Source organism: Xenopus tropicalis, chromosome 10 (assembly GCF_000004195.4).
Source record: "Xenopus tropicalis strain Nigerian chromosome 10, UCB_Xtro_10.0, whole genome shotgun sequence".
In the NCBI taxonomy this organism is placed as follows: domain Eukaryota; kingdom Metazoa; phylum Chordata; class Amphibia; order Anura; family Pipidae; genus Xenopus; species Xenopus tropicalis.
In genome coordinates this window covers 51492806-51508511 of record NC_030686.2, presented here as the reverse complement: position 1 = coordinate 51508511, position 15706 = coordinate 51492806, and the positions used below count along the sequence as shown (strand labels likewise).

At 43.2% G+C, this 15706-nt stretch overlaps 1 protein-coding gene across 2 annotated transcripts in view; it reads left to right on the top strand.

The window, feature by feature from the left end:
• cep95 (centrosomal protein 95kDa) overlaps positions 1 to 14839 on the top strand; it is a 31310-nt gene extending 16471 nt beyond the window's left edge. For both annotated transcript variants that reach the window (XM_031894171.1, NM_001078985.1), the window contains 10 exon segments: positions 1484 to 1598; positions 2006 to 2190; positions 2679 to 2771; positions 2894 to 3038; positions 3193 to 3362; positions 4621 to 4695; positions 13192 to 13344; positions 13706 to 13852; positions 13975 to 14046; positions 14246 to 14839. In XM_031894171.1, coding sequence (XP_031750031.1) covers positions 1484 to 1598; positions 2006 to 2190; positions 2679 to 2771; positions 2894 to 3038; positions 3193 to 3362; positions 4621 to 4695; positions 13192 to 13344; positions 13706 to 13852; positions 13975 to 14046; positions 14246 to 14422 — 1332 coding nt within the window. In that variant the 3' untranslated portion in view covers positions 14423 to 14839.
• Positions 14840 to 15706: the final 867 nt, after the last annotated feature.

The window sequence follows — 15706 nt, the reverse complement described above, 5'->3', positions numbered from 1 at the left end:
AATTGGAGTGCCCTGGGGGGGGGGGGGTTAGTGAGATTCCCCCCATGTTAATTGGGAGTGCCCTGGGGGGGGGGGGGGTTAGTGAGATTCCCCCATGTTAATTGGGAGTGCCCTGGGGGGGGGGGTTAGTGAGATTCCCCCATGTTAATGGGAGTGCCCTGGGGGGGGGGGTTAGTGAGATTCCCCATGTTAATTGGGAGTGCCCTGGGGGGGGGGGTTAGTGAGATTCCCCCATGTTAATTGGGAGTGCCCTGGGGGGGGGGGGTTAGTGAGATCCCCCATGTTAATTGGAGTGCCCTGGGGCGGGGGTTAGTGAGATTCCCCATGTTAATTGGGAGTGCCCTGGGGGGGGGGGGTAGTGAGATCCCCCATGTTAATTGGGAGTGCCCTGGGGGGGGGGGGGGGTTAGTGAAGATTCCCCCATGTTAAATTGGGAGTGCCGGGGGGGGGGGTTAGTGAGATTTCCCCCATGTTAATTGGGAGTGCCCGGGGGGGGGGTTAGTGAGATTCCCCATGTTAATTGGAGTGCCCTGGGGGGGGGGTTAGTGAGATTCCCCCATGTTAATTGGGAGTGCCCTGGGGGGGGGGGTTTAGTGAGATTCCCCCATGTTAATTGGGAGTGCCCTGGGGGGGGGGGTTAGTGAGATTCCCCCATGTTAATTGGGAGTGCCCGGGGGGGGTTAGTGAGATTCCCCATGTTAATGGAGTGCCCGGGGGGGGGGTTAGTGAGATTCCCCCATGTTAATTGGAGTGCCCTGGGGGGGGGGGGGTTAGTGAGATTCCCCCATGTTAATTGGGAGTGCCCTGGGGGGGGGGGTTAGTGAGATTCCCCCATGTTAATTGGGAATGCCCTGGGGGGGGTTTAGTGAGATTCCCCATGTTAATTGGGAGTGCCCTGGGGGGGGGGGTTAGTGAGATTCCCCCATGTTAATTGGAGCTTGCCCTGGGGGGGGGGGGTGGTTAGTGAGATTTCCCCCATGTTAACTTGGGAGTGCCCTGGGGGGGGGGTTAGTGAGATTCCCCCATGTTTACTTGGGAATGCCCTGGGGGGGGGTTAGTGAAGATTTCCCCATGTTAATTGGGAGTTGCCCTAGGGCGGGGGGGGGGGTTAGTGAGATTCCCATGTTATTGGGAGTGCCCTGGGGGGGGGGGTTAGTGAGATCCCCCATGTTAATTGGGAGTGCCCTGGGGGGGGGTGGGTTAGTGAGATTCCCCCATGTTACTTGGGAGTGCCCTGGGGGGGGGGGGGTTAGTGAGATTCCCCCATGTTATTGGGGGGGGGGGTTAGTGAGATTCCCCCATGTTACTTGGGAGTGCCCAGGCAAGGGGGTAAGTGAGATTCCCCCATGTTACTTGGTAGTGCCCTGGGGGCGGGGTTAGTGAGATTCCCCCATGTTAATTGGGAGTGCCCAGGGAAGGGGGTAAGTGAGCCAATGGAAGCCCCCTGGGGTAGGAATTCATGACCCCATGGTGTGTTGCACAGATGCTGAAGAAGGCGCTGGGGGCCCAGGCCGGAGGGGCGGAGCCTAGAGAAGAGGACAAGCTTTCCCAGCACAGTGACAGTATCATGGAGTTCCGCAGGAAGAAGCAGCTACAAGGTGGGCACTCTCTCTCTCTCTCGCTCGCTCTCTCGCACTCTCTCTCTCTCGCTCGCTCGCTCGCTCGCTCTCTCTCTCTCTCTCTCGCTCGCTCGCGCTCTCTCTCTCTCTCTCTCTCGCTCACGCGCTCTCTCTCTCGATCTCTCTCTTGCGCTCTCTCTCTCGATCTCTCTCTTGCGCTCTCTCTTGCGCTCGCTCGCTCGTGCTCTCTCTCTCGATTGACAAGCAGGCATGGGTACTGCGCAGGTCAGCCTGGGACCCACTGATTTACCCTTGGGTTGGGTAGATTGAGAGGCAACAAATAGCCCCCAGAGGCAGTCGGGGGGTGTGACTGCCATAGTCTGGGCGGGGGGGGGGTACTGGTATTGGATAAGCCGGGCGCTGCCATTCTTCCCCTTCATTCACAGCAATGCAGAGTTCAAGGAAACAGCAGAACAGACCTCGCTCTCTCTCGCCCACGCCGCTGGCTCCGCCCCGACACCCCCTGCACCCCCAGTTTGAGGACGCCTTACACAGGAAGGCCAAGGGGGAAGCCGGTAAGATCAGGAGGGGCTTACAGAAGGAGCTGGACCTGCAGAGGATGAAGTCCCAGGTAAGAACTGGGGTTCCCAGCTGCTGGGTCAGAAATGGGCAGTGGGGTGAGCCAGCTCCCCCAGGACAGGTTATGTGGGCACCTTGGTGGGGAATGGGTGGGGAATGTGTGGGGGCATCAGGCAGACTTTACCCCAGTGCAGGGCGTTTAGGGGAATGGGGAGCACCCTGCTTGATGTGCCAGAGGGAGACTTGTGTGGGTTCCTGTGCGCTGATACAGCCTATACACAGTGCCCACCCACAGCCCCCCCTAGTGAGACGACCCCTACAGAGGGCCAAACCTGCCTGGGCCTTTTCCTCCTATCAGAGTGAGGCATGGCTGGGTGGCCCTGTAGCTGCTAGGGTGCACTCTCCCTGGGCTGCTGGAGTTAAGGGGGGTCCCATATCTGGGTAGAGTGAGGTGCCTGTGCCCATGTGATACCCGTGGGCCTGGGGGGGTCGCTCTGTAGCGGGGAGCAGTGCAACTCATGCCTTTACTCTCTCGCTCAGCTACTGGCAAATGACTATGAGGAGCAACTAAAGGATTTGGTGCAGACCGAGCGGGCTCAGCTCTCTGCCCTAAAGGCCAAATTAAAGCAAACGGTAAGTTATTGGCATTTCTCCCACTCTGACAACACATGGGCCCCTGTAGGTTGGGCCAGAGTCACCCCAACAATCAGGCTGCACCCCTATAGTCATTGAATCTCTTCTGTCTGCTCTGTAAGGAGGAAGAGTGTGAGCAGAATGTGTGCAAGGAGCCCAAGGAGAAGCTTCAGCCCGAGATGGTTTATTCTGCAAAGCGCTTTGTTTGTACCCCAAAGGGCAGCAAGGTGCCCGCTCTCCGCACCCAGCCCAGAAAAGTGGCACGGAGTAAGTGCACGATGGCAGCTTTGCCCTTTCTCTGCTATCATGGGGGCATAGTGGGCACAGAATGGGGGGTGTCCTACCTGTGTTCTGCTCTGGCGGGGGGGGGGCCCGCTGCTAATGTGCTCGTCCCTACAGCGCTTTCCTCTCTCTGCCGCAGTGAAGGTAAAGGAGAATGATCTGCTCCCCCTGCTGCTCGATGAGTTCCCCTGTCTGCAGATTTCCCCCCACACACTGAGGCGAATGTGGCAGGGGCAGGTGTCGCAAATGGAACGGCTCGCCAAAGCCTCGCAGGGTGACCAGCGCAGTGAACGCAGGCTGCAAATAGAGGTAAGTGGGGGCTGCTTCAGGGGGAGATTTATACAGTGGGGCAGGCTGCGAATGGAGGTAAGTGGGGGCTGCTTCAGGGGGAGATTTATACAGTGGGGCAGGCTGCGAATGGAGGTAAGTGGGGGCTGCTTCAGGGGGAGATTTATACAGTGGGGCAGGCTGCGAATGGAGGTAAGTGGGGGCTGCTTCAGGGGGAGATTTATACAGGGGAGCAGGCTGCGAATGGAGGTAAGTGGGGGCTGCTTCAGGGGGAGATTTATACAGGGGGGCAGGCTGCGAATGGAGGTAAGTGGGGGCTGCTTCAGGGGGAGATTTATACAGGGGGGCAGGCTGCGAATGGAGGTAAGTGGGGGCTGCTTCAGGGGGAGATTTATACAGGGGAGCAGGCTGCGAATGGAGGTAAGTGGGGGCTGCTTCAGGGGGAGATTTATACAGGGGGGCAGGCTGCGAATGGAGGTAAGTGGGGGCTGCTTCAGGGGGAGATTTATACAGTGGGGCAGGCTGCGAATGGAGGTAAGTGGGGGCTGCTTCAGGGGGAGATTTATACAGGGGGGCAGGCTGCGAATGGAGGTAAGTGGGGGCTGCTTCAGGGGGAGATTTATACAGGGGAGCAGGCTGCAAATAGAGGTAAGTGGGGGCTGCTTCAGGGGGAGATTTATACAGGGGAGCAGGCTGCGAATGGAGGTAAGTGGGGGCTGCTTCAGGGGGAGATTTATACAGTGGGGCAGGCTGCGAATGGAGGTAAGTGGGGGCTGCTTCAGGGGGAGATTTATACAGGGGAGCAGGCTGCGAATGGAGGTAAGTGGGGGCTGCTTCAGGGGGAGATTTATACAGGGGAGCAGGCTGCGAATGGAGGTAAGTGGGGGCTGCTTCAGGGGGAGATTTATACAGGGGGGAAGGCTGCGAATGGAGGTAAGTGGGGGCTGCTTCAGGGGGAGATTTATACAGGGGGGAAGGCTGCGAATGGAGGTAAGTGGGGGCTGCTTCAGGGGGAGATTTATACAGGGGAGCAGGCTGCGAATGGAGGTAAGTGGGGGCTGCTTCAGGGGGAGATTTATACAGGGGGGCAGGCTGCGAATGGAGTCTGCAAATCTCTCTGGGCAGAGCAACTGCATTTAGCCCCTGAGGGACAGTGCCATGTAAGGGATCAGTGGATTCTGCCCCAGCCCATGGGGTATCTATGGGCAGAGGAACAGTTGAACTTGTGATTTTAAATCCCAGCGGGAAGAGAAAATAACCCCAATTTGTGTTTCTGTAGGTGGAGGAGGCACAGAAGAAACAGGACCTTCTTGTTGATATTATCCGCAAAGAGCAGGGCCAGAACCAGCGCCTGGTCAGTATAAAGGGGGGGCTGTCTGATTTAGCTGAATATATGGAATATCTGTGTATATGGAATATCTGTGTGTGTATAAATAGAATATATCTGTGTATATGGAATATCTGTGTGTGTGTGTGTGTATAAATAGAATATATCTGTGTATATGGAATATCTGTGTGTGTATAAAAATAGAATATCTCTGTGTATATGGAATATCTGTGTGTGTGTGTATAAATAGAATATATCTGTGTATATGGAATATCTGTGTGTGTATAAAAATAGAATATCTCTGTGTATATGGAATATCTGTGTGTGTATAAAAATAGAATATATCTGTGTATATGGAATATCTGTGTGTGTATAAATAGAATATCTCTGTGTATATGGAATATCTGTGTGTGTGTATAAATAGAATATCTCTGTGTGTATGGAATATCTGTGTGTGTGTATAAATAGAATATCTCTGTGTATATGGAATATCTGTGTGTGTATATAAATAGAATATATCTGTGTATATGGAATATCTGTGTGTGTATATGGAATATCTGTGTGTGTGTGTATAAAAATAGAATATCTCTGTGTATATGGAATATCTGTGTGTGTATAAATAGAATATATCTGTGTATATGGAATATCTGTGTGTGTATAAATAGAATATCTCTGTGTATATGGAATATCTCTGTGTATATGGAATATCTGTGTGTGTATATGGAATATCTGTGTGTGTATAAATAGAATATCTCTGTGTATATGGAATATCTGTGTGTATATAAATATCTGTGTGTATATAAATAGAATATCTCTGTGTATATGGAATATCTGTGTGTGTATAAATAGAATATCTCTGTGTATATGGAATATCTGTGTGTGTATAAATAGAATATCTCTGTGTATATGGAATATCTGTGTGTATATAAATATCTGTGTGTATATAAATAGAATATATCTGTGTATATGGAATATCTGTGTGTGTATATAAATAGAATATCTCTGTGTATATGGAATATCTGTGTATATGGAATATCTGTGTGTGTGTGTATAAAAATAGAATATATCTGTGTATATGGAATATCTGTGTGTGTATAAATAGAATATATCTGTGTGTGTATATGGAATATCTGTGTGTGTATAAATAGAATATCTCTGTGTATATGGAATATCTCTGTGTATATGGAATATCTGTGTGTGTATATGGAATATCTGTGTGTGTATAAATAGAATATCTCTGTGTATATGGAATATCTGTGTGTATATAAATAGAATATCTCTGTGTATATGGAATATCTGTGTGTATATAAATAGAATATCTCTGTGTATATGGAATATCTGTGTGTGTATAAATAGAATATCTCTGTGTATATGGAATATCTGTGTGTGTATAAATAGAATATCTCTGTGTATATGGAATATCTGTGTGTATATAAATAGAATATCTCTGTGTATATGGAATATCTGTGTGTGTATAAAAATAGAATATCTCTGTGTATATGGAATATCTGTGTGTGTGTGTGTATAAAAATAGAATATCTCTGTGTATATGGAATATCTGTGTGTGTATAAAAATAGAATATCTCTGTGTATATGGAATATCTGTGTGTGTATAAATAGAATATATCTGTGTATATGGAATATCTGTGTGTGTATAAATAGAATATCTCTGTGTATATGGAATATCTCTGTGTATATGGAATATCTGTGTGTGTATATGGAATATCTCTGTGTGTATAAATAGAATATCTCTGTGTATATGGAATATCTGTGTGTATATAAATATCTGTGTGTATATAAATAGAATATCTCTGTGTATATGGAATATCTGTGTGTGTATAAATAGAATATATCTGTGTATATGGAATATCTGTGTGTGTATATAAATAGAATATCTCTGTGTATATGGAATATCTGTTTGTGTATATGGAATATCTGTGTGTGTATAAATAGAATATATCTGTGTGTGTATATGGAATATCTGTGTGTGTATAAATAGAATATCTCTGTGTATATGGAATATCTGTGTGTGTATATGGAATATCTGTGTGTGTATAAATAGAATATCTCTGTGTATATGGAATATCTGTGTGTGTATAAATAGAATATCTCTGTGTATATGGAATATCTGTGTGTATATAAATAGAATATCTCTGTGTATATGGAATATCTGTGTGTGTATAAATAGAATATATCTGTGTATATGGAATATCTGTGTGTGTATATAAATAGAATATCTCTGTGTATATGGAATATCTGTGTGTGTATAAATAGAATATCTCTGTGTATATGGAATATCTGTGTGTGTATAAAAATAGAATATCTCTGTGTATATGGAATATCTGTGTGTGTATAAAAATAGAATATCTCTGTGTATATGGAATATCTGTGTGTGTGTATAAATAGAATATATCTGTGTGTGTATATGGAATATCTGTGTGTGTGTGTATAAAAATAGAATATCTCTGTGTATATGGAATATCTGTGTGTGTATAAATAGAATATCTCTGTGTATATGGAATATCTGTGTGTGTATAAATAGAATATCTCTGTGTATATGGAATATCTGTGTGTGTATAAAAATAGAATATCTCTGTGTATATGGAATATCTGTGTGTGTATAAAAATAGAATATCTCTGTGTATATGGAATATCTGTGTGTGTGTATAAATAGAATATATCTGTGTGTGTATATGGAATATCTGTGTGTGTATAAATAGAATATCTCTGTGTATATGGAATATCTGTGTGTGTATAAAAATAGAATATCTCTGTGTATATGGAATATCTGTGTGTGTATAAAAATAGAATATCTCTGTGTATATGGAATATCTGTGTGTGTATAAAAATAGAATATCTCTGTGTATATGGAATATCTGTGTGTGTATAAAAATAGAATATATCTGTGTATATGGAATATCTGTGTGTGTATAAATAGAATATCTCTGTGTATATGGAATATCTGTGTGTGTATATAAATAGAATATCTCTGTGTGTATGGAATATCTGTGTGTGTGTATAAATAGAATATCTCTGTGTATATGGAATATCTGTGTGTGTATATAAATAGAATATATCTGTGTATATGGAATATCTGTGTGTGTATATGGAATATCTGTGTGTGTGTGTATAAAAATAGAATATCTCTGTGTATATGGAATATCTGTGTGTGTATAAATAGAATATATCTGTGTATATGGAATATCTGTGTGTGTATAAATAGAATATCTCTGTGTATATGGAATATCTCTGTGTATATGGAATATCTGTGTGTGTATATGGAATATCTGTGTGTGTATAAATAGAATATCTCTGTGTATATGGAATATCTGTGTGTATATAAATATCTGTGTGTATATAAATAGAATATCTCTGTGTATATGGAATATCTGTGTGTGTATAAATAGAATATATCTGTGTATATGGAATATCTGTGTGTGTATATAAATAGAATATCTCTGTGTATATGGAATATCTGTGTGTGTATATAAATAGAATATCTCTGTGTATATGGAATATCTGTTTGTGTATATGGAATATCTGTGTGTGTGTGTATAAAAATAGAATATATCTGTGTATATGGAATATCTGTGTGTGTATAAATAGAATATATCTGTGTGTGTATATGGAATATCTGTGTGTGTATAAATAGAATATCTCTGTGTATATGGAATATCTCTGTGTATATGGAATATCTGTGTGTGTATATGGAATATCTGTGTGTGTATAAATAGAATATCTCTGTGTATATGGAATATCTGTGTGTATATAAATAGAATATCTCTGTGTATATGGAATATCTGTGTGTATATAAATAGAATATCTCTGTGTATATGGAATATCTGTGTGTGTATAAATAGAATATATCTGTGTATATGGAATATCTGTGTGTGTATATAAATAGAATATCTCTGTGTATATGGAATATCTGTGTGTGTATAAATAGAATATCTCTGTGTATATGGAATATCTGTGTGTGTATAAAAATAGAATATCTCTGTGTATATGGAATATCTGTGTGTGTGTATAAAAATAGAATATCTCTGTGTATATGGAATATCTGTGTGTGTGTATAAATAGAATATATCTGTGTGTGTATATGGAATATCTGTGTGTGTGTGTATAAAAATAGAATATCTCTGTGTATATGGAATATCTGTGTGTGTATAAAAATAGAATATATCTGTGTATATGGAATATCTGTGTGTGTATAAATAGAATATCTCTGTGTATATGGAATATCTGTGTGTGTATAAATAGAATATCTCTGTGTATATGGAATATCTGTGTGTGTATAAATAGAATATCTCTGTGTATATGGAATATCTGTGTGTGTATAAATAGAATATCTCTGTGTGTATGGAATATCTGTGTGTGTATAAATAGAATATATCTGTGTATATGGAATATCTGTGTGTGTATAAATAGAATATCTCTGTGTATATGGAATATCTCTGTGTATATGGAATATCTGTGTGTGTATAAATAGAATATCTCTGTGTATATGATATATCTGTGTGTGTATATGGAATATCTGTGTGTGTATAAATAGAATATCTCTGTGTATATGGAATATCTGTGTGTATATAAATAGAATATCTCTGTGTATATGGAATATCTGTGTGTATATAAATAGAATATCTCTGTGTATATGGAATATCTGTGTGTGTATAAATAGAATATATCTGTGTATATGGAATATCTGTGTGTGTATATAAATAGAATATCTCTGTGTATATGGAATATCTGTGTGTGTGTGTATAAAAATAGAATATCTCTGTGTATATGGAATATCTGTGTGTGTATAAAAATAGAATATCTCTGTGTATATGGAATATCTGTGTGTGTATAAAAATAGAATATATCTGTGTATATGGAATATCTGTGTGTGTATATGGAATATCTGTGTGTGTATATGGAATATCTGTGTGTATATAAATAGAATATCTCTGTGTATATGGAATATCTGTGTGTGTATATGGAATATCTGTGTGTATATAAATAGAATATCTCTGTGTATATGGAATATCTGTGTGTGTATAAATAGAATATATCTGTGTATATGGAATATCTGTGTGTGTATATAAATAGAATATCTCTGTGTATATGGAATATCTGTGTGTGTATAAATAGAATATCTCTGTGTATATGGAATATCTGTGTGTGTATAAATAGAATATATCTGTGTATATGGAATATCTGTGTGTGTATAAATAGAATATATCTGTGTATATGGAATATCTGTGTGTATATAAATAGAATATCTCTGTGTATATGGAATATCTGTGTGTGTATAAATAGAATATCTCTGTGTATATGGAATATCTGTGTGTGTATAAATAGAATATATCTGTGTATATGGAATATCTGTGTGTGTATATAAATAGAATATCTCTGTGTATATGGAATATCTGTGTGTGTATAAATAGAATATATCTGTGTATATGGAATATCTGTGTGTGTATAAATAGAATATCTCTGTGTATATGGAATATCTGTGTGTGTATAAATAGAATATCTCTGTGTATATGGAATATCTGTGTGTGTATAAATAGAATATCTCTGTGTATATGGAATATCTGTGTGTGTATAAATAGAATATCTCTGTTGATTGTGTATGAATTGTGTAATGAATCTGTGTGTGTGTGTATAAAAATAGAATATCTCTGTGTATATGGAATATCTGTGTGTGTGTGTATAAAAATAGAATATATCTGTGTATATGGAATATCTGTGTGTGTATAAAAATAGAATATCTCTGTGTATATGGAATATCTGTGTGTGTGTGTATAAAAATAGAATATCTCTGTGTATATGGAATATCTGTGTGTGTATAAAAATAGAATATCTCTGTGTATATGGAATATCTGTGTGTGTATAAAAATAGAATATCTCTGTATATGGAATATCTGTGTGTGTATATGGAATATCTCTGTGTGTATAAATAGAATATCTCTGTGTATATGATATATCTGTGTGTGTATAAATAGAATATCTCTGTGTATATGGAATATCTGTGTGTGTATAAAAATAGAATATCTCTGTATATGGAATATCTGTGTGTGTATATGGAATATCTGTGTGTGTATAAATAGAATATCTCTGTGTATATGGAATATCTGTGTGTATATAAATAGAATATCTCTGTATATGGAATATCTGTGTGTGTATAAATAGAATATCTCTGTGTATATGATATATCTGTGTGTGTATATGGAATATCTGTGTGTGTATAAATAGAATATCTCTGTGTATATGGAATATCTGTGTGTATATAAATAGAATATCTCTGTATATGGAATATCTGTGTGTGTATATGGAATATCTGTGTGTATATAAATAGAATATCTCTGTATATGGAATATCTGTGTGTGTATAAATAGAATATCTCTGTGTATATGGAATATCTGTGTGTGTATAAATAGAATATCTCTGTGTATATGGAATATCTGTGTGTGTATAAATAGAATATCTCTGTGTATATGGAATATCTGTGTGTGTATAAATAGAATATATCTGTGTATATGGAATATCTGTGTGTGTATAAATAGAATATCTCTGTGTATATGGAATATCTGTGTGTGTATATGGAATATCTGTGTGTGTGTGTATAAAAATAGAATATCTCTGTGTATATGGAATATCTGTGTGTGTGTGTATAAAAATAGAATATATCTGTGTATATGGAATATCTGTGTGTGTATAAAAATAGAATATCTCTGTGTATATGGAATATCTGTGTGTGTGTGTATAAAAATAGAATATCTCTGTGTATATGGAATATCTGTGTGTGTATAAAAATAGAATATCTCTGTGTATATGGAATATCTGTGTGTGTATAAAAATAGAATATCTCTGTATATGGAATATCTGTGTGTGTATATGGAATATCTGTGTGTGTATAAATAGAATATCTCTGTGTATATGATATATCTGTGTGTGTATAAATAGAATATCTCTGTGTATATGGAATATCTGTGTGTGTATAAAAATAGAATATCTCTGTATATGGAATATCTGTGTGTGTATATGGAATATCTGTGTGTGTATAAATAGAATATCTCTGTGTATATGGAATATCTGTGTGTATATAAATAGAATATCTCTGTATATGGAATATCTGTGTGTGTATAAATAGAATATCTCTGTGTATATGATATATCTGTGTGTGTATATGGAATATCTGTGTGTGTATAAATAGAATATCTCTGTGTATATGGAATATCTGTGTGTATATAAATAGAATATCTCTGTATATGGAATATCTGTGTGTGTATAAATAGAATATCTGTGTATATAGGGAATATTTCCCATATATGTAGCACCATATGAGTTCCCCATGGCTGCGTGTTGGTTGTTGGATCTACAGCAGCTTTGGTGTGAAAGCCTGGCCGCATTATATCTCGTGCTCAGACTGGCCCAGTTCTGCCCAGTTCTGCTCAGTTTTGCCCAGTTCTGCTCAGTTTTGCCCAGTTCTGCTCAGTTTTGCCCAGTTCTGCTCAGTTCTGCTCAGTTTTGCCCAGTTCTGCTCAGTTCTGCCCAGTTCTGCTCAGTTCTGCCCAGTTTTGCCCAGTTTTGCTCAGTTCTGCTCAGTTCTGCTCAGTTCTGCTCAGTTCTGCTCAGTTCTGCTCAGTTCTGCTCAGTTCTGCTCAGTTTTGCCCAGTTCTGCTCAGTTCTGCTCAGTTTTGCCCAGTTCTGCTCAGTTTTGCCCAGTTCTGCTCAGTTCTGCTCAGTTCTGCCCAGTTCTGCTCAGTTTTGCCCAGTTCTGCTCAGTTTTGCCCAGTTCTGCTCAGTTTTGCCCAGTTCTGCTCAGTTCTGCTCAGTTTTGCCCAGTTCTGCTCAGTTTTGCCCAGTTCTGCTCAGTTCTTCTCAGTTTTGCCCAGTTCTGCTCAGTTTTGCCCAGTTCTGCTCAGTTCTGCTCAGTTCTGCCCAGTTCTGCTCAGTTTTGCCCAGTTCTGCTCAGTTTTGCCCAGTTCTGCTCAGTTCTGCTCAGTTCTGCCCAGTTCTGCTCAGTTCTGCCCAGTTCTGCTCAGTTCTGCCCAGTTCTGCTCAGTTTTGCCCAGTTCTGCTCAGTTTTGCCCAGTTCTGCTCAGTTTTGCCCAGTTCTGCTCAGTTCTGCTCAGTTCTGCTCAGTTCTGCCCAGTTCTGCTCAGTTCTGCTCAGTTCTGCCCAGTTCTGCCCAGTTCTGCTCAGTTCTGCTCAGTTCTGCTCAGTTCTGCTCAGTTCTGCTCAGTTCTGCCCAGTTCTGCCCAGTTCTGCTCAGTTCTGCCCAGTTCTGCTCAGTTCTGCCCAGTTCTGCTCAGTTCTGCCCAGTTCTGCTCAGTTCTGCCCAGTTCTGCTCAGTTCTGCCCAGTTTTGCTCCGTTTTGCCCAGTTTTGCTCCGTTTTGCCCAGTTCTGCTCCATTTTGCCCAGTTCTGCTCCGTTTTGCCCAGTTCTGCTCCGTTTTGCCCAGTTCTGCTCCGTTTTGCCCAGTTTTGCCCAGTTTTGCCCAGTCACTGAAACATGTTTGTTGGTTTCCCCAGAAGGAGTTCAGGGAGCGGATTGGGCTGCAGAAATCGGCCCAGAATAGGATGAAGGAGAGGCGGCAGCAGGCGGTTCGGGCCAGGCGGTACTATGAGGATTACCACGTGCAGCTTCGGGCCAAGCTGATGAGAGCTCGGACAAGGGAAGAGCGGGTACGTCTGTCGCTTTATCACTGATTGGGCTTTAGTAGCAGAAAGGTCCAGTTCACCTCATACAGATCCACAGTTATTGCCCCTGGGCAGAACCTTGCAGACATTTGGGTTCCCGTTGGGTTTGGGCGGCTGGAATGTGTGCGCCCCAGTGGGCTATGCTCCCAGCTCTTTCCATAGCAACAGCCGCTGGTACATCCCATTGCCCACAGGTACCATGAATATGAGCAACTCTACCTGTTTATCCCACAAACCCATCAGAACCTGGGGATCACTACTGGGCACAGCGGATATTCCCATGATCCATTGGTGCCAGTTCCTGGGGGCCCAGTTGGGTATCACTGTGCCTTTGTCCCCCCCGTAGCTCTTTAAGAAGCTGTTTGAGGAGGGGCTGGAGCTGCAGAAGGAGCGGCTGCGAGAGATTCGCTCGTACACCCGGGAGCAGCGGCTCGAGCAGAGGAAGAGGCACAAAGATGAGTTGGACTCCATGGAAAACTACTATAAAGACCAGGTTAGTGTTAGGCAGGACCCTGGGCTGACTCCGCCTCTCTGCCTGGCTCCGCCTCTCTGCCTTTCGGCCATACGGGTCCCTTGCCTCAAACTGCCCTCTCAACCACTTCCTCTGCCTTCCAGTTCTCCATGTTGGCCGATGCCGTCACTCAGGAACGCCAGCAGATCCAGGCCCAGGAGCAGGCGCAGGCTAAGGTAGGTTTGCTCAGGGACAAGGGATCTATTATGTCTGTGCAATAGATCTCTCTCCCAATAGATCTCTTTCCCGTGGGAAGGGTCGGGCTGCTATTGGGGTACTGCCCATATATTGAGGGGTATCCCCAGTAGGAAAGCTCTTGCTGAGCACCAATCCTTACGGGCATCGGTTTAACTGATGTTTCTGTTGCTTTTCCAGACGCTGCAGAAGATAAAGAGAGAGCTGAGAGGAAAGATGGAGAAGGAGATCCGGGATCTACAAGAGATGATCATTAGAACAGACGAAGACGCTTTCTTCCGGGATCTGGAGGCAGAGAGACTGAGGAGGCGGCTGCAAATGGCTTCCTATCAGTACAGCAAAAGCCACTGTATGTAATAGCAGCACGCGGCCACAGGAGGGCGACTCATAGAGGGGAAAATACGTGTGGCCTGAAGGGGAATTCTGACACTAATGGTACAGGAATATACACTATTCCCGCCCCCCCAGGAGGGAAACTTGTGCCACCCCAGTTAATTGGCCGGCTGGGCATCTCTGTAATCACTGTGAGCCTAGGGGGGGTCCGGCCTACAGCCAATCCACGTGCCACGTTGTTATCCTTGCCTTTATACAGTGTATTTGGGGGGCAGTCACATTAGTGACCCCCTGGCCAATTGGGAAGTGCCTTAGCCACACGCGGCACAGAGTCTCCGCCCCCCAGCGGGTTAATTTGCTTTATTTATTTCCAGCCAAGATTTTAACTTATTGTGTGAATCTGTCATTTTTACCTGAAAGTAAAAGCGGGGTTTTCTGTTACTTCCTGTCGTTTCTCTTAGTCAGTTTAGGGGGGACATGAATGTCGGGGTGTCACGGTGTCTGCGTGGCAGGAAATACCCCCCTGCATGAGAAACATAGGGCCCCAGCACTAGAATTAACCACATGGCTTCCTGCTGCCTCTCCCTGCCGGCAGCCATGTTTTACTGCTATGGGCGGGGGCAGCGATTGGGGGGGGGGCACCGTGCCTTCCTGATAATACATATATTATTATATTGCGCTAAACTGGGCCAACTCCTTGCGCTTCTTGGGGGCAGTCGTGCAAGGAGAAGGGTTGGACCTCTGTGTGAGCCCAACGGGCAAGACCCCACTGGTGGCACAGGGCTGTTCCTCACAGGGTGGTGCTGCCACCATAAAAGCCCACATGGGTAAACATTTAGCGATAGTACCTGCTGGGCCCAGAACTGAAAGAATATTGTAAGCAACGGGCAGGGAAAGGGTCTGCTACCCCAGGGAAAGGGTCTGCTACTCCAGGGGAAAGGGTCTGCTACCCCAGGGGAAAGGGTCTGCTACCCCAGGGGAAAGGGTCTGCTACCCCAGGGGAAAGGGTCTGCTACCCCAGAGAAAGGGTCTGCTACCCCAGGGGAAAGGGTCTGCTACCCCAGGGGAAAGGGTCTGCTACCCCAGGGGAAAGGGTCTGCTACCCCAGGGGAAAGGGTCTGCTACCCCAGGGGAAAGGGTCTGCTACCCCAGGGGAAAGGGTCTGCTACCCCAGGGGAAAGGGTCTGCTACCCCAGGGGAAAGGGTCTGCTACCCCAGGGGAAAGGGTCTGCTACCCCAGGGGAAAGGGTCTGCTACCCCAGGGGAAAGGGTCTGCTACCCCAGGGGAAAGGGTCTTCTACCCCAGGG